The following is a 23,560-nucleotide window of genomic DNA, read 5'->3' on the forward strand; positions in this document are numbered from 1 at the left end:
GCTATGTTTTTATCTTCACAATAATGACTCCATGATGACCCCAACTTCCTTTAGCTATATCACTTATCACCTGCTGTGCATCTGATGCTACCTCAAAGTTCTGGAGGCCAAGATCTTCTGCCAACGTGAGGGCTTCGCACAAGCAAGTGTACTAGCATCTTGTAGACCGGGTATGATCAAAGATGAGCTCCCCATATAGTTACCATGATGATCTCGACAAACCTCCACTACTGCTCCTCCCGATCTTGAAACCCCTGCATCAACATGGATTTTAGCAAAACCCTAGGGTGGTGCTCTGGAGCGTGTTCTAGGACCTAGTCGCGCTCCACCAGCTCTACCACCCGCGGGCGGTTCCTTGATTATTTTAAGCTCAGAGATGAAACGGTTTATAAACACATGAGTTGCTCCGGGGCTTTGGAATATGCCTTCATGGATAGCTTGCCTCCTAGCAAACCAGATCGTAAAAAGAGTGTCTGCGATTTTCACAAAGTTAGTTTTTCGGGAGCAACTAGTTAACGAGCGCTCCTTCGGGAGCCTCGCAACGATCAGCGCCACTTGGCGCGCTCTCAGCCATTCGTCACGTGTCGCGCTCTGGATGCTTCCTTCAGATTTTGTTTTTTTATTATTTTTTCGCACGCGTTTTCGGCTTTTTAAACGGTTTTTTCTCCGGGTTTTTTCGACGTTTTGGTTTTCCCCCGGTCTTTCTTAGCTTTTCGATCAAAAAAATTGAAAAAAAAATTTGCGCGAAAAAACGCGTTTTCTTTTATTTTCCTTTCGTGAAAGTCACGTTTTTTCTTCCGCGAGAGGCACGGTTGTGCTTTAGCGAGAGTCACGGCCGTGCCTTTCGAAAACGAAAAAAAACGCGTTTTCTGTTTTTTTTCTTTCGCGAGAGTCACGGTTTTGCTTCCGCGAGAGGCACGGTTATGCTTTTGCGAGAGTCACAGCCGTGCCTCTCGGAAAAAAGAAAAACAAAACGCGTTTTCTGTTTTTTTTTTCTTTCGTGAGAGTCACGGTTTTGCTTCCGCGAGAGGCACGGTTGTGCTTTCGCGAAAGTCACGACCGTGCCTCTAGGAAAGGAAAAAACAAAACACGTTTTCTGTTTTTTTTTCTTTCGTGAGAGTCACGGTTTTGCTTCCGCGAGAGGCACGGTTGTGCTTTCGCGAAAGTCATGGCCGTGCCTCTAGGAAAGGGATAAAAACACGTTTTCTGTTTTTTTTTCTTTCGCGAGAGTCACGGTTTTGCTTCGCGAGAGGCACGGTTGTGCCTTCGCGAGAGTCACGCCGTGCCTCTCAGAAACGGGAAAAAACGCGTTTTCTGTTTTTTTTCCTTCCACGAGAGTCACGGTTTTGCTTTCACAAGAGGCACGGTTGTGATTTCGCGAGAGGCACGGGCGTGCCTCTTCCGGAAAGGGAAAAAACCATGCTCCCGGTTCGGTTTTTTCGCCCGGTTTTTTTCGTCCGGTTTTTTCCATGAAAAAAAAGTTCGTCAAAACCTATCAACATGAGATCCAGTTTTGAAGATCTCGACGCGAGGAATCCAATGATGAAAACGGTTCAAGATTTGGACGCACGGTTTAAGAGATAAAACGTTTTGAATAAACGGATCTACAAAAAAGGGAAAACTTCCAGGTTGCGACAAGTGGCGCGCTGCATGTGCGTCACCTGTCGCGACCTAAGAAAATGGAGTGTTCTTTGCAACGAGTACTCCTTAATTAGTGATTTCATAGTTTTTCTATCATCCTTCCTTATTTTCTGCTGGGCTGGGCTGCCAAGGACCAGTTGAGCTCCGCCCTAGTTACCTGGGCCTTTTTATACTGGAGAAAACAATTCTTTAACAAATTCGGGAGATAGTGAAGGCCCAGCAAGCACGAAAATGGGCTCCGAAGAGTCCAACTCGGCCCACGTAGGAAACGATTAACTCCCTAGGGTTTCACAAGATATATATATATATATGCTCAGCCGCCCCTCCCTCCCCTCCCTGCTACCCCCGCTTTCCTCCCCCTCGCGCCGCCGCCGCCGCCGCCACCTCCTCCGCAGTCAGCCCACCGCGAAGCGAGGTCGAATCAGCCATGGCGGACGCCAAGACCACCACGGCGGTCACCCTCCGCACCCGCAAGTTCATGACCAACCGCCTGCTCGCCCGCAAGCAGTTCGTGCTCGAGGTCATCCACCCCGGCCGCGCCAACGTCTCCAAGGTCTGAGATCTCGCCCCCCTCCTCTCGTTCCTTGGTTCCGTTGCATTTCGTCGTCGTTTCTGAAGCGCTCGTGTGCTTGTGCGCAGGCGGAGCTCAAGGAGAGGCTCGCCAAGGTGTACGAGGTCAAGGACCCCAACTGCATCTTCGTGTTCAAGTTCCGCACCCACTTCGGAGGCGGCAAGTCCTCCGGGTTTGGTCTCATCTACGACAACCTCGAGTCCGCCAAGAAGTTCGAGCCCAAGTACCGCCTCATCAGGGTACGGATCGGTTCTCCCTCGTTTCTTCTTCACATTGAGCTTAGTTGTGTCCTCTCGTCTAGATGTGCGCTAGTATTTGTTTGCGCTGTGCTCACCCATGGGTCGAGATGTAGTGATTTGTATTGATCTAACTGAGGCTTCTTAGTCTCGGTGAATTTTATGCTGCTCACTTAGGTTTCTTTTGATTCGAGTTAGAAAGCTAGATTTGCTTCCATTTTGTGTTTTGGAAGTGGCCTGATTAGCAGAAGTTACTGTTTGCTAGATTAAGTGAGTTAGTGGTAGGAAACTATAATTTGGAACGACTCGTTCTGTGGGTGACCTTTTGGTTTGTTTGCTCAAACCTCAGTTTGCAGGTTTGAATGCTATTGTCAGGTTAAGTTACCCCCATGTCCTTCCAGGATAAAGTTAACCCTTTCTAATCCATCAGTGTTTGTCAGGTTAAGTCCCAAACCCATCCCATAGCTTGAACGAAATTGGCTGTTAGGTTGAAATGGCGCTAAGAATGGCATATTGTCTTGCAAATTGAGTATAATGATCTTCTATAAGTCATTACCTATCAGTCATGTGTAACTGATGAATATACTGGGGCGATACATAAGCTGTTTAACCAAGGGTTTGTTTGTGCACAAGCCTTGTTGTGGTTACCATGATGGTGCTGCTGGCAAGCTTAATGTGTATCCGACCAAATTATGTGTTTGCCTTGTTAGCAGTTGTAGTCCTCCGAATTGTTGAAGTTCACATTTGGATGTAGAGATGGTTGAAGTCGCATCCCTACCATTATTGATATGGGGTGTAACTTGTTTCCGTTAGTTTTGTACTTTATGTAGCCCAATTATGTTGTTGATATGAAAAGGTGCTAGTAAAGATGATTTCACAATTGAGTATAAATGTTTGTATACGTCTTTCTTTTAAGGTGTGGTACTTCTTTGTTTTGCTATTGTGGGTTGCGTTGCAGTCACCTTCAGCGAGTCAGAGTTGCACATCATATTAGTTCATTACAATTGGAATTTTGGCTTAGCTTCTAAACTGACCTAAACAGCTTTAATAGTGGAAGACTTTACTTGGATAAATTTCCATGTGACTATTACTAGATTCTTGCTTGCTGCTGTATAGTAGTGCCTAGCAGGCTATATTTACAATTTCATCATATAGTGGTTATTTTCATGCATCTTTTGTGATCTGTACCCAAGCTTGACATTGAACATGTATCTTCCATAGAAGGTGCAACGTGGTGCTCTATAGTATATATTTGTTGTTTTCAATGACATTGTATGGTCCTCTTTCTATGTCTGGAATTGCTAATATCTTTGCATCTTGTCAGAACGGTCTTGCTACAAAGGTGGAGAAGTCACGAAAGCAGATCAAGGAAAGGAAAAACAGGACCAAGAAGATCCGTGGTGTGAAGAAGGTCAGTTTTAATACAGCATTTCTCACATCTAGTTCAAGTTGAACTTGAATATGCTCTCTTTGTTAAACATGTTGACCAAACTATATTTTCTGTTGTGTCATTTTTTGCAGACCAAGGCCGGAGATGCGAAGAAGAAGTAAGGGCCTTTGCTTGGTTTAGGACGGTATCCCTGTGGCAATGTTGCTGAGTGCTTAATTATAACTAGAAAAGACTTTGTCATTTATGTCATCTCCTGGTATGTTAAGAGGCATTTTGTAGTATCTTATGCTATGATTTTGAGGAACTTGTCAGACTATCATATACACCTGGTTGTCGTTGTTCTTGGTTTCGGCCATTGATCAGTCAAAATGCATTGTGGGTTATTTCCCCCTTGAATGTTTCCATGTTGCGCAATGGAATGATTTCTTACGAGCGATTTCAAGTTCTGGTTAGGTGTCATTGGAGCAACTCTAGCGGATCTCTTTTTTAGTGATTTCAAGTTCTGTTTAGGGGGCATTGGAGCTACTCTAGCATGTCTTTTTTTTTTTCTTCCTGGAGTATGTCTGGGTGTACGGTAGCTTTATAGAAGGCAGAATTGAACTTACCATGACACCACACCCGCAAAGTCAAAAGAAAGGCACCACCTACAAAACAAGAGCCTATCTAAGCTGAGAAACAATTCTGCCTCTTGACGGAACAAAAATGTGCATCTCGACGTTGGAGACCTCTGAAAAAACTCGTTATAGTTCTTAGCTTGCAATCTCATACTGCCTTTGTCTTAAAATAAGTGTCTCAACTCTAATACAATTTTATACTAAAGGGACCAAGGGAACAAATACAATTTTTATACTAAAGGGACGAGGGAGTATTAAAAAGGAAAAAAACGACCAAACAGGACCACGACTATTTTTGAGAAGTCAAACATCACAAACTAAGTAAGTTTGTGCAGAAAATATTTACATGTAGAATGCCAAACATATCATTAGAATCATCATAATATGTAGATTCATAATTCCCGCCGCTGCCGCCAGCGCCACAGCCCCTATTCCTCCTCCCCTCGCCGCCGCTAGAGGGCGTCGCCGGGCAAAGCTCGGGCAGCGTCGGCGGCGGCGGGGCCCTTCCCTCCTCGCTCGGATTTGGGTGGCGCGGGCCGCTCGAATCGGCAGGGGTCCTTGCGTTGGCGAGGGTGCTCGCGTCTGTGGCGTGGTGACGAGGCCGCGCCGGCCGGCGCGGCGCGAGCGCAGGGGCTCTCGGTGGCGCTAGCTCGTGGAGGTCCAAGGCGAGTCTTGTGCGGCGGATCTGGCGGCTCCGGCGACGGCTATGGGCGCCGCTGATGGGTGGAGGTCGAGGAACTGTAGAAGTGCGGCTGCGTGGCGCAAGCAAGTGGAGGCCTGCAGCGAGGTGCATCGGCGGGCAGCAAGGGGCGGCTGGAGGTGGAGGTTCTGGCGCGGGAGGCATGTTTGTCGGATCTAGCGCCCAGGCGCAGTTCTGGGTGCGCTGAGGTCCGAGGCGTGGGAGGCGGGCGCAGGGCGGTGTGCCCGGCGAATCGGTCGTCTTCGAAGCAGGGGGGCTGCAGATGCAGAGGATCTGATGTCTGCGGCTTCCGGCGTGCACGAGGATCTGCGCGTCGGTGTGCCTGGTCCAGGGCTGTGGCTGAGAACCGCGGTGGTTCTCGGCCTCGGGCGGCGCTCGTTCCTTGCTGGCATGGTGCTGTGCAGGGTGTGGAGGCTCGTGCTGCGTCCGGTGGCACTGGTTCTGGCCGGCCGTGGACTGATCTAGCCGGCGGCTCTCCGATTGTCTCCGCGAGGTGCGGTTTGCTCCGGTGGCTGCTCGGTTCTTCTTCATCGACTTACTTGTTCGTGGGAGGTTGTGGCTGGTGGTCTTGTCGATGCTGGATTGACGTGCTGGTGCTAGTAGCTTGGGTGAAAACCCTGTCTCGGCCATGGGCCTTTGACCGGCGATGGCGGCGACCTTGGGCGCCGTAGACCTTCTTGGAGGCATCGTCGCATTGCTATTGCACCCTTCCCATGTTGGATCCAGCCGTTGCTACAGCTTCGGGGGAAACCCTAGATCCTGAGCGATCGGATGATGGCGGCGTCTTGGCGTCGTATCCCCTCTCGAGGGCTTCATCTTTGTAGCTGGACATTGGCAAGCGGGACCGGAGGTGATGAAGTTGGCGCTGAGGCTTCTGTGGCAACGGTGTCACGGGGAACGATGTAGGAGACGTGGCTTTGGTTGAGGTAATCGGCTCTTCTTCGGCATGTTCGTGGGATGGCCTCGGCTGGTTTGGTGCTTTGAAGTTGAAGCTGCGGTGGCGGGGCCCTGTGGTGTACGATGACGGGTAGCAGGTGGTCCGTTCGGTGATCTTCCACGACGCCAGCCTTGCCTGGTTCTTCTTCGTAGCTTCCTGTTGGTGTCGCAGCTCTGCTGTCTCGTCGCGGTGGCTGAGGTTTGGTGCGGATCTTCATGTGATTACACACATCATTTTCAGTGTGGGTTGGTTCGACGATCGTCTTTGGCGAAGTCGGAGTCGTTTCTCAGAGTTTGGGATGGCGATGACGCCTTTAGGGAAGAAGTGATGACGATAACATCGTTGTATTGTCTCGACGAGGCCCTCTTTGGAGTGGCGTGTGTGGGTATCTTATGTGTGCCGCTCAGCGGTTTGTTATGGTTTTCGCCCGGTTTTTCATTAATTAACTGGGTAACTCTCTTCTGCTTATTTAATGGATGAGGCAAATCTTTTGCCTCCGTTTCAAAAAATATATATATTTGATATTGTAGATACAAATAGTTCTTTTCATAAACTTGATCAAAGTTTGTAAAGTGATTTTTCAAAAAATCTATATGCAGTTCGTTATGAAACAGAGGGAGTATTTCATTAAGCATTTTGAACTATAAACATTGAAAATATTTGATTTAACTAAGCGATAATCTCAACTTTCTGTATTTTACTCCAAATCATGTACTTTATGTATTTCATTAAGCATTTTGAACTATAAACATTGAAACAACGGAGGGAGTAGTGTTTATCCTTCCAAATATTTGCTTTGAGAAATTTTCCACTTCCCGTATCGTTGACAATGGCAAAGCATACATCATGTATTCCAGGCCAATCTTGCGTATGTATTTGTGACCCCAGTGAGGATGCTACTAATTAAGTGTTTTCGTGATATAACTGGTTTGTTACCTCCTCATAATATTCGTACCTCTCTGATCATCGCCTCTAGACTTGTACCATCTGTCAACCCTTTATTAGCAGAATAATAGATCATTTGAGAATGGGATATACATCCCATGTACTGGATCAACTGAAGACTCTAGGCTTCCATCGAGCCACTACTACATTTCGTTTACATTAACACCTACTCCATCCGTCCTAGCTTGAAAAAGGTTTTTATATTAGGGATAGAGTAAATGATTACAGAAAATAAAACCTTCATAAAATGGACGTTTTTACTTTTATGTTTCATTTGAGAACCCCTTGAACGCCTTCTCAAAGGGTTCTTAAAAATTCGGAGCAGAGTAACCAAGCCCAAGGAATTATTCTATCCGTTCTGATAAGCCAAGCCCATCTTGCTAAATTATCTGCAAAATCTCCTTTGACAGATGATCCTCTACTACATAAGACGTCATGTATTGACTCATCTTATGACCTCGGCTGCACCATTGTCATCATTCATCAATGTATTCAAGGTTTCTATCTAATATTGTTAAGTTTTTCACATCTCAGATTTATGTATCAATTTGTATGTACATATACGACTATAAACCCTATAAACCCGATCACAATCCAGTGCAACATCATCAACGTGTTAAATTGCTCAATTCGTCACAAGCCTTTGCACAAGGTATTGCTTAGGACACACTTCCTCCGAGCTTTCTTTCCACACTAGCACACCGTCTGTTCTTAAATATAAGACATTTCGACAGTTTCTTACATTTGTGGACAAAAGGAGTATTAGATTCAAGACGAGCACTTCACATTTTGATATGCTAGGCCGAGTTTCCCAACCATATACCCTTTCTTTTTCTGAGAGGTTTCCAACCATATAACTGTAAAAACAGCAGTACAGGCTCGAAGAACAAATAAAATGAATGTCTGTGGGATTAGGAGTTGGTGCAAATAATGTTACATCGTCAAGATAAACCAACCCAAAACTGTGGCTCCATCATTACAAGCTCTCTCACAAGTATAAAAGTCGGTTCAAAAAGTCACTTGGGTATTTGGCTGTTGCCAGTACATAACTGTCTCTAACTGATTTTCATTCAAATGAAGAAATGTTGATCAGTATGGGGTCCATCTGGACGGTGTTGCTTGAGCTATTCCAAGGACAACTAGTAATCATTAATTGGTCAGACACTAGAAGATCATTGGAGAATGAAGAGCACACAAGAATCAACTACAGGCCCAAACCTGACTATTCTGTGGCAACTGATCAGAACGAATGCCTGATCGGATGCATTTATCCACAGAACTAATGGGGCAGCTGTTCCTTTTCGTTGCATAGAAAACCATAGACCTGCCTCAAGTTTCCCCTAGATGGCCGCGCATTAACGGCGTATTTGCAAATGAACACCAGCCTCTTCCTCATCTCTAACTTGGTGATGTCTCTTCTCATAAAAGATTCGCCGCAGTCGAAGCACCCTTGAGATAAATACATACTGATTAGTTCAAGATGAATAGACATGACTTATTCGAAGTATATATAGTTCTACAGAGCACCTACCTAGTATTAAAAAAAATTGATTGCATTATGGTTATCCATGGTTAGAAATGAGCGAAGAAAAATAAATTTGTATGTCATGCAGCTATGCGGATAAATAAGAACAGAACTCCTATTTACTCTTGAAACCCATAATTATAATTACACTCATGATTATGCTTACCAGTGTCATTGAATAACCGTGTGATTATTGCCAAAGCCACACAAATGCTTATATCTTCTCCTGAAAGGGCAGGTAAAAAAAGAGTTAAGCTAACAGGAATAGACAAACTTTTTGCTAAATAACGTTTTTCGAAGAAATATTGATCAAATAATGCCCACCCTAACATATTACCAAAACTGACTTGTGGTTGTCACACGACACTCGGTGATGTGGCATTTACTTGCCACCATGGGAGTCTAAAGTTAACTCAATGGGGCCACATCATGGTCTGTGGCGTGGCCAATGAACATTGGCATGGCACCATTTAACAGCCGGCAAAGGGAGCCACTCTAGCGCACTTTCTCCACCGACGGACCCAAAAAGGATTATTTATAAAAAAAAGAGGGGGGAGGGAGGTGTATTTTGCATCCCTAAACTGTCTGACTACCCTAAACTCTAGAACTGGATAAATATAACCCTCAGTGCTGAAAACAAGGTAGAGTACTGGTTTTGACTACTTCAAAGTGGTTTTAGATGACATGCTGCCGATGCTGTCTGCCACAGTACCTCCAGATCATTCAAAAAAAGCTTGAAAATACATAAGAGTGAGGTCTTCTATAATTTAACAAATTTAGAAAACAAACCCCCAAAGTTAAAAATGTATTTCCTCCTGATTTTCCAAGTTCAAAAGAATAAAAAATAAAACTATAAATATGACAAAATGTTTTCAATCTAGAAAATTTTGGGACTAAACTAGTTTCCCTGAAATTTCCACTAAACACAAGCGATGATGCAGAGCTCACATGGAAGAAAAATAGGCGGTAAGACATCTAGACACACTTTGAAATAGTCAAAACTGAAGCGATCCGGGGGGGGGGGGGGGGGGGGGATGATTCTGCCCAGTTTGGATAGTTGAAAATTAGATTTGTCTGGTTTTAGAGTTTAGTGGTCATGTGTGCACTCAACCTTTGAAATAAGGATGCTGGTATTTTGAAAAATGCTGCTATAATAACGTGTTCACAAATGGTATAGTTTTCTACACGGTACAAGGGAAGTGCATGCAATATTTCCTTTTGGTAGGTGAACTTTGTCAACTCACCACTTTGACAACATAGCAGCATTTTTCTCCTTGCGATTAGATTATTCTTTGCAAAGCTAACTGCTTTGGGAAGATTTTTCAACAAAGAAAATCGTTCATCCTTGGAATCCTGCAAAACGGAAATATAGATGTTGATGTCTGAATAAAAAGGAAACACAAAGGGTAAAAACAATATCACTAACCACAATAGGTAGTTCAAGGTAAGAATCTTCTGATGAATTAGAAGGCAATCTTGATGTGCTGTCACAGTTCAGTATGCAATCCATATCAGCCAAGCCATCTGCAACTACATAAAAGGGACATCAAAAACACTATCATTAAGGTTCTTTGCTATGTCAACTAATTTTTATTCCTAAATGAACAACACTATTAAAGATGTTGCACAGTTAATCAGTATACCTTGCATGGTAGATGCTACTGCAATGTTTGATGTCCCAATCCAGAAGACTACATGACCATCATTGGAGTACTGTGTATTTGCTGGAGCAAGAGTAGAAGGGTTCGAGTTCATAGGTTGTGTGATAATTGTATGATCTCCCGTGTATGATTCTTGTCCATGGCTTGAGCACTTTATATGCTTAACTATAACTTGTGGAGAATGTTCACCCCTCTGTGCACGGTAAACCCTATCCTTTTCAACGATGTCGGCAACTAACTGATTACAAAGATCTGGTCCACCATCAAGTAGATCATACGAATGCTTCCAGAATAATGTAGGAGTTAGACCACGTGCCCAACTCTCTTCATCATCTCCTGCACCAGGAATATAGCGCCAGCTGAATTCTGACGCCGTTCTTTGTGTAGCCACTGTACCAGATGCAGATGCTGAAACTAATATGATGGGAGTGAAGTCCCATAACTGATGATCTGGTACTTCATTCAACCATATACGTGTATTTTGTGATATCCACAGTGGACGGAGTGGTTTTTGCAAACCTAATGCAAGAGAATGAATGTCTGCACCACAAGATTCAAATAGGTCCACCCATTCTTCAATACGCCCCTCTATTGCATTTCTCTCAGTTTCCAGAACCCATACAGGAAGATGAACTGAGCTATCCCAGTTTGATGAACCAGAGTACTCTTCAGCATCCCCGTTTGATACAACAGCTGACTGACAGACAAAATTATGGAACATTGTGAGAACAAGTGAACACATAATTATATTCTTCTTGCAGAAAGAACAATCCGCAACATGGAAACAAAGGCTCAAATAACAGAAAAGGAAGATATACTGCGACTAAACTACAATATACGGTTGTGAGTTGTGATTTCATCCCAAATAGCAATGTTGATAGTGAAGTGGATGCCATGTTAAATCATGAAATTAGCACTGCTGCCCTTATTTTGCCATGTAGTTTTCTAGAGTAATAAACTAATACTCCCTCCGTTCCAAATTACTCGTCGCAGAAATGGATGTATCTAGAACTAGAATACATCTAGATACATCCATATCTGCGACAAGTAATTCGGAACGGAGGGAGTAATAGCTTGCTCCTAGACAGTAACTTAATATAAGGATAATGCCAAAACAGGCATGGTCTACCTTACAAATTTCAAATATAGCAATGGCAAAGCATCGGGGTAAAGAAAATGCTCACAAGTGGACATTAGCAGGATATACATGCATATTCTAATAAATCGAAGCAATCCATATACGAACCATTTCGGAATTCAATCCGCTACCTTGGTTGATAGCCCGCAGTCGATGCCTCTGAATGGCTCGATTGAGAACGCAGCACCAAATGGGTATTGTCTTTGCCATGCTATCTGGAAATCGTTTCCCTTTCCTTGTTGAATCAACTATTATGCATCCTCCTCTTTCCCCTGCTCAAATGATAACAACAAAACAAATTAGGCTCAACTTAAGCTAAATCCCCTAAAGTTCAGGCATATTGCACTCGCCATTCCATTGTCGCCAAAAACATCTTCAACATTATGGCCCTGTATACGCAATAGTTGAGGAGTTCACATGATGAGCATATCTGCACTCATATTCACACTTTTTTGGCAGTGGACTATTTGAATTAACCCCAAGCGAACGAAATTGAATTATTAATGATTCAGAGAAACAAATTTTCTTCGAACTCCTACTTCTGGATACGCACCACTATACTTACCAGTACAAGTTGTGTAACGAAGGGAGGGAGCGAGATGCATATACATACCGGCGAGGAGGGCGAGGTGGAGATTGAGGCGGGCGGTGGAGAAGGCCCAGTTGCCGGCGTGGCCGTCGGTGGACTTGAAGTAGCAGGTGGCGGCGAGGGAGCGCGGCTGCGCGTACCAGAGGCCGCACCGGAGGTTGGCGACCAGCGGCAGGGTCGGCCACAGCGCCGCGATCTCGGCCACGAAGGCCGCGTCGTCGGCCACGCTCCGCAGCGCGTTGTACAGGGTGCTCTCCCGCCGCTTGATGCGCCTCGCCGCCTTGTAGATGCTCATCGTCCCCTCCTCGGCCGCGTGCTCTGACGCCGCCGCCGCCATGGGGAGAAGATGCGGGCTCTGGTTCCGGGGCAGAGTGGCGGCTGGGACTCGGAGGTACTACCGGTTTGGTCTGTGTCAGGCACACGTCGCCGCCTCTTTGCCCTTTTTGTTACTGCGGATTTCGTCAGTGCTACCACCGTCAGATACTCGGATATAGTACAGCGTGAGCTAATCAAACAGTGTAAGGTGAAGGCAGTCCGACAGAGATTTGTTTTCCGAGGTAAACAGAAATTCACGATATTTTAGGATTTTTTATTAAAAAGGAAAACTCAGTAAGTTTCAGTGATTAATTGGATATTTTTAGGGAGATTAATCGGATATAGTTTATTATATTAGAGAATCATCATGTGGCTCGAGAAGACACGAGCCTATTGAAATATGAAGTCAAATTAAAGGTTGGAGGTTGCGGTTGGATAGCCCTATCCGAGATGGATACAAGGATTCCTCAAATCGGAGTTCTGACGTTGGAGTTATGTCAAGTTCAAATGGGCTTTTGTTGACACCACTTGCATGATTCCCCGTTCAAGATGACCTCAAATACATCAGAAAGCAAATTTGTTCGCCTCGACAAGGCAAATAACTTTCATGGTGAAGTTAATCTGTGATCGTATGCAACTTTTAGAGCCAAAACAAGTCAGCCTAATGCTTTATGTGGCTAAAATTTGGTCGCTCGACCTAGACAAGTGAGAGATAGTAGAGGTAATATGCAATCTATGTACCATGACCCTGTCCACTAGGGCAAGGGCCTCCCTATAGGTGAGACTTTCAAGCATCTAATCAACATTGATTCCTTGAGAAAGAACCATCGAGGTGCCTAAATATCCACCATGGTAATTTCGGCACACTACTCACATGACCCCATATACCTCGTTCCTTGAAAGTTGAAACTGTTGTACCTATATTTACCTTTGCCTTGTCCCCTGCAGAGGGAAGCCATATATAATTTTTCGGTTGCACTTGGCTTACTTGAGCGATCTGATTAACTTTTTTTGGAATCATTAGCATGAGCTAGGGATCTTTGGGCAAAAAGGTGTGTTCAGAGGGGGATTTGGAACCCCCCCCCCCCCCCCCCCCCCCGCCCCCCATCCCCCCACATGAATCGCCTTACGCATAGCTGTCCAGATCACCCACAAGGTTACCGCCATCAAAGTAAACTCCAGATGGGGTAACAAGTTCATGTTGGTGAAGACCCATTGATTCACACTTGGCTCATTCACGCTCCACTGTTTCTTCCTTTGCCGAAGGCCACACACGTCGAGAGATATAACACTAATAAATTCTATGGTCTTCTTCCCACCAAGCAGAAGTTGCATCAATGTGCTCAGAGACCATCCGTGGTGTAGGGTTCGTCAAACACACTATCGGCCTCATAAGTTCATCTCTTAGAAGCCAGTTGTGATGTCATATATTTGTCGTCTCTCCAGCTTCTATATACACCTTATCTACCTCTGTCCTGGTTTACTAGCCCCCCTCATATTTTGGGTCATATTTTGACCGTGATTTTAACTAATAAAATATATGTTAGATGTAACAAAACTAATATCATTGGAAACTACAATCAGATACGAATCCAACATATAATTTTTGTGACATGCATTCATATTTTGCTAGTCAAATACGTGGTCAAACTTTAACCCAAAATATGATGGGGACTAGTATAGCAGGAAGGACTCTAGATATAGTATAAAACAGGGAGGGTGTGTCGAAACGAAGAAGGGAAATTAACTTGAGCCAAGATCTCTAGCCTGTAGTACAAGTTCCATACTGGCCCAACCGAGATTTGAGTCATGCGCTGTCCCCTTAGAGGTAAAAGGGCGCAACTGTGTGCCGCCTGCTTATGAGTCCTACCACGGCTCGCCTGCCTGCAGGGAGTAGGTATTGAGCCGGCCCAGTAACAGCGTCCCATCATCATGTTACTTCTTGTTTTATTTTTACTAAGACATATATCCGTGCGTTGCAACGGGAGAAAAAATTGACGTTGTGTGAGCAAAACTCATTCGCATTGTCCACGTAAAAAAACTTGGTAGGTAGGTGCCCACTGTCTTGTTTTTTTTCTCGAAACACTGACATTATCCATCCATATGTCTGAAAAGTGAAAACATGAAATACTTCCTCCGTCTTTAAATATAAGACTTCTTAGATATTTCAATACGGACTACATACAAATATATGAACATACAAATATATATATAGATATATTTTAAAACATAGATTCATTCATTTTACTTTGTATATAGTTTATATTTAAATTTTTAAGAAGACTTATATTTAAGAACGAAGGGGGTATATGTTTTAAGAAGATATGAATATGGTCATATTCTGCATGCAACGACCCAACCCCTGATGCCTATATGGAATTATGAACCATCACATGTAAAATAGAAGCTCAGAAAAATTTCTATATATATTAAACGATCCCGCAAAAAAAGAATCCACCATCTCACCACCATCACCAAAATCACCAAGGGGGGAGGAGTCCTCACAGACACCTACTCAGGCAAAGAAAACGGAACAAAAAAATCGCTCACTCTTCCCCTCGGCCACCCAGCCTGTGTGGACTCCAAATATGAAAATGGAGGGGCCACAGGCATACACGCACTCTTCATTTACTGCATGGCAACCGACATCGACACACACAGGAAATTAGCACCGTCGGCTAACGGCTCTATAACATCCCTTCATCCTTGTATGATCCATCTCGATCTACTCATCTTCTCTAGTTCGCCTCCTCACTTGTGTCACACCTCTCATGCCCCCCGCCCGGAGCCTCCCAGCGATGCGTCGTGATGGCTCATGCTGCCACCGCCGGCTCATGCCTCCCTTGACGTCCTCCTCCTCCTTCAGTCAAGGGACTCGTCACACCAATATTGGAACTCATTTCCTGATTTCATCAAAAGGTTAGGTAAGACAAATATCTGCTAGGCGATCGACCAAAAGGAAAAAATCGAAGTATTCAGTTCAACCATCAATTCGCAAAATCACCATGCCAGTAATAAGTTTATTTTTACAAAAAAGTATTTCTATTACTCAATGATTGTTACATCATTAACTAATAAAGGTACATGCTATTTAGGTGGATTATCCAACAAAATTCAAGGAGAAGTAAATTTGGTTTCCCTAGCAAGCTCATGGGCCACAAGATTTGCTTCCCAAGAGAAATGTTCAACCTTCAAAAAAAAAAAATCTTGAACAACTCTGTGTGCATATGGTAGCAGTCCTCACGAATCAAGTTAGTACCTTGCATGAAGTCACTCTTCTTCATCCAAAAAGTCATTGTCTTGACTGCTACTATCTGTGTTGGCCACAGCATCGGTTTGAACCTACATACTTTCACGTGGTTAGCCACAAAATGAAACATATGACCACATTATGTAAATGGATAAGTGTGTGTCAAAACTGAAAAATCAACTACACCTAGTTGACCAAGAATTAATCCACAAGATGCAATATATGTAACTAATTTAGGTATAGTAGTAAATCAATCCCATTTGATTCATTCTTTATTCGCTACTATGAAAGTACCGCAGACCCCTTGTAGACTACAAAATTTGTATTAGTAGTATACAACAGTAACATGTACACAAAAATTGACAACCTCCCAAGCCCTGAAGAGTCACTTCAGAACAACTTTTTCAAATAGCAATTTCTAGTATGCATTGAGTAGGATTATCTTAAGAAGTACTCCACCTCATGTCTTCTTCCTATAAGTCCCACAAAATGGCAACAAACAGGTAGATTCTTTAAAAGAGAGGATCCATAGGGCCATTGAGTGCAGCTTCAGGTCAGTTTTGAAACTGAACGTGGTTTGAGCAAATTTATCATCTTTTTAAATCTGCTTTAGCTTACCATTTGTAACGAATATAGTTCACCAGAATTTAACACTCCACGGGAACTAAACTGAGCGAGAGTTTTTGTATCTAAAGCGTACCTGATGCCGTGAGCTCTCGATTGTACTGCATTAAATGTAGAGTCACAAATGTCAGGCATAAACTAGTTGGTCTCTCATCAAGCAACAACTGATAAAACCAGGCTATTTGCAACTTGACAACATACAGGCAGAGTCACACAAACAGACTTCCGCTTGATATATATATCACCTCGTCTCCGGAATAATCTATCAACTTCTGTTTCACCTGGATCGGATTGGCTTCAATCCAGATCGCATTGTTCTGGATAATCCCCACGAAATCAAATGAACAGTGGACCCTCGCCTACTCTTCGGCCATCATCACGGACAGCTTGGAACATCATGTACACTTGTTTTAGGTGCAGATCCGACATCAGATACACTTGTTTTTTCATTCTGAATATCTAAATAGTAGTAAGAGTTGGATCTGAAAATTCCCAGTCTGTCATAGCATAACATCAAACAGGATGTGGGCGGAGTACTTTCGCCGATGCTAATCAACGCTCCTGCCTCAAACACCTGCACATGTGGCCAAAGAAGAATCGGAGAGATAAGATGACACAAAGCAGAGAGCATGAGGACAAGAGGAGGAGATGTGATATTCAGCCACAGCCACCCCGAGCCCCGTCAACAGGCGTACACCGCAGGCTCTGAGGCCGCCGCCCCGCGCCACATCAACTTGGTCGGGAGGAGCAGGACCAGGACGTCCGCGTGTTCCCTTTGAGCCGGTGGCCAATCCGGCATAGTCTGTAGCCCCTGAACCGAAACAGAGTGGCCGCACACGTGCCGATTCGTCGTGGCCGCCGATGCCGCTCGCCGGACCCCAAAGGAGGAGGCGTGTGGGCGGACGGTCGGGCGAGACGTGGCCGCCCGCGTGCGGCGCATCATGAGGAGCATGTGGTCTGTGGCGCCGCAGTGGTGGGTAGAGCGCGCCGGAGAGGGAGAGGAGGAAGACGGTAGCACGCCGGCGCCGGTGAAATCGGGGAGAGGAGGATGGGGGCGTGGCGGCGGGGCAGAGGGAACCCTCGTCTTCTCGTGCGCGATAGCGATGTCAACGACGGGGCTGCATATGAGACTTTTTTTTTCACTTATTATTATGGTCGGCCTATAGTGGACGACGGGTTTATTTCCATAATACTTAAGAACTCAAACCATGCTTTATTATTAGGGAGAGAATTCTGTTTTATATTCACATTTTTATTTTCTTTATCCTTTTTGCTTTTTTAATTTAAAAATACTATAAATATATATTACAAAAAAACACTTAACATAAATTTAAAAAAAATGTCAATTTTGCATTTGAAATATCTTTGTAACGTATACGAAAAATGTACAACGTGAATCAACAAAAGCAGGAAATGTTAATCATGTGTACGATTTTTTTTGACATTTAGAAAATGTCCCACGTTTTGAAATAAATACTCGTGACATTTAAAAAAATGTTTGTACGTTGCAAAAAAATGTTCCTGTGATACAAACTATTTATACATTAAAAATGTATGTTACATTTAATAAAAGTGTTAAACAAGTTTCAAATATGTGTTTGTGACATTCTCACAATGAAAATTGTACAATGTAAAAGAAATGTTGCAATGTTAAGATTTTTGTATCATTAAGAAAATGTTCTAAAGTGCATTTAAAGAATGTTTATTTTACATTATATATTTTTTATTTTCTTAATGATAAAAAAATCTTAACACATATTTTAACAGCTAAACATGTATTTAAAAATGTGAAGTATTTATAAAATATGTTTAATGATAATGTTACAAACACATATTTGAAACTTGTTAACACTTTAAATACATGTTTAGCTACTAAACTATTGTTAAAATAATGTTCTAAAACATTATCACATTTTTTAAATACAATGTTAAAATAATGCTTTTGTTAAATTGCTAAACATGTATTTAAAAAATGTGAAATATTTATAAAAAATGTTTTAGATCTATATGAAAATGTACAACATCTATGAAAAAAGTAGAGATCAAATCACATACTGGAAAAAAATATTAATCATGCATTGAAGAAAATATTAAACATGTGTAAAAAATGTTCCTAATGTACAGAAAAAATGTACAATGCGTATGAAAAATGTAGACATGTGTTTTCTTTAACACAATACAATCAAAGTCGCTTTCATACACGAGCATACGCTCACCTTTATGAACGCACGCATGCCCCTACCCATGTGAGCACCTCCGAGAGGCTGAGTCGGCATAACATCTTAAGATTTTATGAAGTCATCACATGTGTCTCACAGTCGACGGAACGTCTCCTCCCACTGAACGAACATCGCCAGAAGCTTGAAATAAATCCCGGAATAATGCGAGCACCAATGTCAAGTTTAGAGCATCTCCAGCCGCGCCCCCAGAACGGCCTCCCCAGGCGGTTTATTTGCGCCGGCGACGAAAAAACGGTCCAGTCGCGCCTCCAGGACGCCGAATTCCGCCAACTCGGCCCGTTTTTGCGCCCGGCGCTCGGGGGCTCCGTCGCAAGGGAAAAACGTTCCTGGGGTCACATTGACAAGCGAAAAGTCAAGCCATCCGCCCAGATTCACCTCCTACCCCCCCCCCCCCCCCCGCGCTCGGCCGCCACCCTGCCGATCCCGGGGCCGACCACCGCCCGCCTCAGCTAGGTAGACCATCTCCCGCCAGGAAAAAGAAGGGGTTCGCCAAGGCAGCCTCTCCGACGCCGCCCCGACACCTTTTCCGGCGCTTCGCCCGCGCAGGGCCTGTACACCGGCGGGCTTGCGCCCACCTCGCCCACAAGGTGTTCGGTGAATTGCCCGGTGATACGTCTCCATCGTATCTACTTTTCCAAACACTTTTGCCCTTGTTTTGGACTCTAACTTGCATGATTTGAATGGAACTAACCCGGACTGACGCTGTTTTCAGCAGAATTGCTATGGTGTTATTTATGTGCAGAAACAAAAGTTCTCGGAATGACCTGAAACTTCACAAAACAAGTTTTCGGAAATAATAAAAAATCCTTGCAAAAGATGAAGGCCAGGGGGCCCACCACCTGTCCACGAGGATGGGGGGCGCGCCTGCCCCCCTAGGGCGCGCCCCCTACCTCGTGGGCCCCCTGGAGTGATGACCCACAAGTATAGGGGATCTATCGTAGTCCTTTCAATAAGTAAGAGTGTCAAACCCAACGAGGAGCAAAAAATGATAAGCGGTTTCCAGCAAGGTATTCTCTGCAAGTACTGAAATAAGTGGTAACAGATAGTTTTGTGATAAGATAAATTATAACGAGCAACAAGTAACAAAAGTAAATAAAGTGCAACAAGGTGGCCCAATCCTTTTTGTATCAAAGGACAAGCCTAGACAAACTCTTATATGATGTAAAGCGCTCCCGAGGACACATGGGAATATCGCCAAACTAGTTTTCATCACGCTCATATGATTCACGTTCGGTACTTTGATAATTTGGTATGTGGGTGGACCGGTGCTTGGGTGCTGCCCTTACTTGGACAAGCATCTCACTTATGATTAACCTCTATTGCAAGCATCCGCAACTACAACAAAAGTATTAAGATAAACCTAACCATAGCATGAAACATATGGATCCAAATCAGCCCCTTACGAAGCAACGCATAAACTAGGGTTTAAGCTTCTGTCACTCTAGCAACCCATCATCTACTTATTACTTCTCAATGCCTTCCTCTAGGCCCAAATAATGGTGAAGTGTCATGTAGTCGATGTTCACATAACACCACTAGAGGGGAGACAACATACATCTCATCAAAATATCGAACGAATACCAAATTCACATGACTACTAATAGCAAGACTTCTCCCATGTCCTCAGGAACAAAAGTAACTACTCACAAAGCATAAATATGTTCATAATCAGAGGGGTATTAATATGCATATAGGATCTGAACATATGATCTTCCACCAATTAAACCAACTAGTATCAACTACAAGGAGTAATTAACACCACTAGCAACCTACTAGCACCAATCCTAAACTTGGAGACAAGAATTGGATACAAGAGATGAAGTAGGGTTTTGAGATGAGATGGTGCTAATGAAGATGTTGATGGAGATTGCCCTCTCCCGATGAGAGGAGCGTTGGTGTTGGTGTTGACGATGATTTCCCCCTCCGGGAGGGAAGTTTCCCCGGCGGAACAGCTCCGCCAGAGCCCTAGATTGGTTCCGCCAAGGTTCCGCCTCGTGGCGACGGAGTTTCATCCGAGAAGATGGCTTATGATTTTTTCCCATCGAAAGACTCCATATAGCAAAAGATGGCCACCGGAGGGCCACGAGGGGGCCCACGAGGTAGGGGGGCGCGCCCCCCACCCTCGTGGGCAGGGTGTGGCCCCCCTGGTGAAGTTCTTGCTCTCAGTATTTTTATATATTTGGAAAACATCTTCCGTGAAGTTTCAGGACTTTTGGAGTTGTGCAGAATAGGTCTCTAATATTTGCTCCTTTTCCAGCCCGGAATCCCAGTTGCCGGCATTCTCCCTCTTTATGTAAACCTTGTAAAATAAGAGAGAATAGGCATAAGTATTGTGACATAATGTGTAATAACAGCCCATAATGCAATAAATATTGATATAAAAGCATGATGCAAAATGAACATATCAACTCCCCCAAGCTTAGACCTCGCTTGTCCTCAAGCGAAAAGCCGAAATCAAAAAATATGTCCAAATGTTTAGAGATAGAGGTGTCGATAAAAATAAAATACGGACATGAGGGCATTATGATCATTCTTAGAACAACAACTTATATAACTCTTGTCATATGATCTCTAATGCTAGAGTAATAATTCAATCACAATATCAAGTATGAATTGTAAACTTTATTGAAAACTAACAAACTACAATCTCAGTCATTGAAGCAATTGCAATTTATCATAACATAGGAAAGAGTCAATGTATAAGAGCTTTTCAGCAGGTCCACATACTCAACTATCATATAATCTTTCACAATTGCTAACACTCACGCAATACTTATGGGTATGAAGTTTTAATCGGACACAGAGAAAGATAGGGGCTTATAGTTTTGCCTCCCAACGTTTACCGCAAAGGTAATGTCAACAGTAATAGTTCATGGAAACTCACATCCAATTAGCCATATATACCAGGATCTTTCCAACATATTGTGCTTGCCAAAGGATAAAATGTAAAAAGGAAGGGTGAAAATCACCATGACTCTTATGCACTGTAGGAGATAAAAGTAAAAGATAGGCCCTTCGCAGAGGGAAGCAGAGGTTGTCATGCACTTTTATGGTTGGATGCACAAAATCTTAATGCGAAAGAACATCACTTTATATTGACCCTTGTGATATGGACCTTTATTATGCAGTCTGTCGCTTTTATTACTTCCATATCACATGATCGTATAAAGCTTATTTCCTCCACACCAATCAATCATACATATTTAAAGAGCAATTTTTATTGCTTGCACCGATGACAACTTACTTGATGGATCTTACTCAATCCATAGGTAGATATGGTGGACTCTTATGGCAAGACTGGTTTGAGGGTGTTTGGAAGCACAAGTAGTATCTCTACTTGGTGCAATGAATTTGGCTAGCATGAGGGGGAAAGGCAAGCTCATCATGTTGGAAGATCCAAGACAATATAATTCATCTCAGATGTAAGGAAACATAACCCATTATGTTGTCTTCCTTGTCCAATGCCAACTCTTTAGCATGTCATATTTTAGTGAGTGCTCACAATCATAAAAGATGTCCAAGATAGTATATTTATATGTGAAGACCTCTCTTTCTTTATTACTTCCTATTAATTGCAACGATGACCAAAACTGTGTTTGTCAACCCTCAACAACTTTTATTCATCATACTCTTTCTATGTGAGCTCATTACTCTCCATAAGACTCACATGACCTCTTTGTTTCTTTTTATTTCTTTCTCTTTTCTTTTATTCACTTAGGATCATGGCAAAATAATCAAGCCCTTGACTCAACACTAATCTTTATTATATAGCTCACGGACTCGATTACATAGAAGGATAATAAAGCAAAACTCACGACTAGATCATACTAGGAACTTTTATTCTACTAGATCAAGATATTACCAAAAGGATCGAATTAAGAAAAAGGTAAAGATAAAGTGATGGTGATACGATACTGGGGCACTCCCCCAAGCTTGGCAGTTGCCAAGTGGAGTGCCCATACCAGATACTCAATTCTTCTTTGTTGGTGGAGACGGTGGTGATTTTGTTGATGGCGTAGGTTTGTCGTCCTTCTTCCAAGGCATAGGCTCACCATCATAGAAAGATGGCCGAGTCTCCGGGATCCTCAAATCTGCAGCCAAACTCATCCTTTTGAATCTATATTCATACTCATAGTTTTGGTTTTGTAGGTCATAGATTTGAGCTTGAAGGTGCTCAATTTTCTCGTGAAGCTTGAAGATGGTCTCCCCGATGTTGTCGGCATCCAGCTTGTGTTTGTTGGTGAATTCTGCGATCATCATGTGGTTGGAGTTGAGTCCACGCTCCACCATCCCCTGACACTTGAAAACTTGTTGCTCCATTGCTTCGAGCCTCGTCTCCACGCTTCTGGTCCCCTTTGGTCCCTCAGCATCACGGATGTGCAACAACCCATCACGCATCTCAATGGTTTGAGGGTGTCGCTGCACCTCCGCGAGGTAAGGGTTGATGACCTTATCAAAGAACTTGTCCTTGGGAGCACTTGGAGACGCCATGATAATCTAGATCTGTCAGAAAAACAGCTCGAAACAAAGACAGGAGATTTTTGCGTGATACGGGAGTCAAAATCCCCGGGAGATTATATAATGAATTTTTACCGACCAAAATATGTGTCGTGTACGAAAACGGAGTCCAGAGAGCACACGAGGTGCCCACGAGGTAGGGGGCGCGCCCAGTAGGGTAGGACGCGCCCTCCACCCTCGTGGAGACATCATGTCCTTCCCGGACTGCTGCTTATTTTTCTATTTTTCTAAATAATCCAAAACGGAGAAATATTGCCTTAAAAACTGTTTTGGAGTCGGTTTACTTACCGTACAACATACATATTCCTTTTCGGAGTCTGAAACGTTCCAGAAAGTGTCCCTTATGTATTCCTCCGGGGTTACGATTTCAATAACATTGGTTTCAACATTTATGGGATTACCTGAGATATAGTGTTTGATTCTTTGACCGTTCACCACCTTCGGATTTGTGCCTTCGAAGTTGTTGATTTTTATGGCACCGGAACGGTAGACCTCCTCGATAACGTAAGGACCTTTCCATTTAGAGAGAAGTTTTCCTGCAAAAAATCTTAAACGAGAGTTGTATAGCAATACATAATCACCTACATTAAACTCACGCTTTTGTATCCTTTTGTCATGCCATCTTTTAACTTTTTCTTTAAACAACTTGGATTTTCGTAGGCTTGG

General features: G+C 43.5%; 2 protein-coding genes and 1 long non-coding RNA gene across 4 annotated transcripts; 1 reads left to right on the top strand and 2 right to left on the bottom strand.

Moving 5' to 3' along the window:
- The first annotated feature begins 1,963 nt into the window (after positions 1–1,963).
- LOC125521696 (small ribosomal subunit protein eS24z) lies at positions 1,964–4,240 on the top strand. The gene is made up of 4 exons (XM_048686752.2): positions 1,964–2,194; positions 2,281–2,451; positions 3,773–3,859; positions 3,970–4,240. The coding sequence occupies exons 1-4, from the start codon at positions 2,069–2,071 to the stop codon at positions 3,997–3,999; spliced, it is 414 nt and encodes a 137-aa protein (XP_048542709.1). The 5' UTR covers positions 1,964–2,068; the 3' UTR covers positions 4,000–4,240.
- A 3,676-nt stretch (positions 4,241–7,916) lies between these two features.
- On the bottom strand, positions 7,917–12,412 carry LOC125523251 (initiator tRNA phosphoribosyl transferase family protein). Of its 2 annotated transcripts, none has more exons than XM_048688302.2 (7): positions 11,972–12,412; positions 11,467–11,630; positions 10,203–10,917; positions 9,986–10,083; positions 9,804–9,912; positions 8,726–8,785; positions 7,917–8,483 (listed from the first exon to the last, which is right to left on the bottom strand). In XM_048688302.2, the coding sequence occupies exons 1-7, from the start codon at positions 12,282–12,284 to the stop codon at positions 8,314–8,316; spliced, it is 1,629 nt and encodes a 542-aa protein (XP_048544259.1). In that variant the 5' UTR covers positions 12,285–12,412; the 3' UTR covers positions 7,917–8,313. The 2 variants fall into 2 exon arrangements, with proteins under 2 accessions (XP_048544259.1, XP_048544258.1); XM_048688301.2 differs by having other exon boundaries at positions 9,986–10,089.
- Positions 12,413–14,658: 2,246 nt separating this feature from the next.
- On the bottom strand, positions 14,659–17,307 carry LOC125523397 (uncharacterized). Its single transcript, XR_007290212.2, has 3 exons — positions 16,213–17,307; positions 15,522–15,604; positions 14,659–15,165 (listed from the first exon to the last, which is right to left on the bottom strand). It is a non-coding gene; the product is annotated as an uncharacterized LOC125523397 (long non-coding RNA).
- Positions 17,308–23,560: the final 6,253 nt, after the last annotated feature.

This window comes from Triticum urartu, chromosome 7A (assembly GCF_056163025.1).
Source record: "Triticum urartu cultivar PI428250 chromosome 7A, HENAU_Tu73, whole genome shotgun sequence".
NCBI lineage: Eukaryota > Viridiplantae > Streptophyta > Magnoliopsida > Poales > Poaceae > Triticum > Triticum urartu.

Coding starts and splice junctions, on each gene's coding strand:
- LOC125521696 (XM_048686752.2), top strand. CDS start 2,069: ATGGCGGACGCCAAGACCACCACGGCGGTCACCCTCCGCACCCGCAAG. Junction 2,452..3,772: donor CCAAGTACCGCCTCATCAGG/GTACGGATCGGT, acceptor GCATCTTGTCAG/AACGGTCTTGCTACAAAGGT. Junction 3,860..3,969: donor AGATCCGTGGTGTGAAGAAG/GTCAGTTTTAAT, acceptor CATTTTTTGCAG/ACCAAGGCCGGAGATGCGAA.
- LOC125523251 (XM_048688301.2), bottom strand. CDS start 12,284: ATGGCGGCGGCGGCGTCAGAGCACGCGGCCGAGGAGGGGACGATGAGC. Junction 10,918..11,466: donor GCGGATTGAATTCCGAAATG/GTTCGTATATGG, acceptor TTTGTCTGTCAG/TCAGCTGTTGTATCAAACGG. Junction 9,913..9,985: donor ACCTTGAACTACCTATTGTG/GTTAGTGATATT, acceptor TCCGTTTTGCAG/GATTCCAAGGATGAACGATT.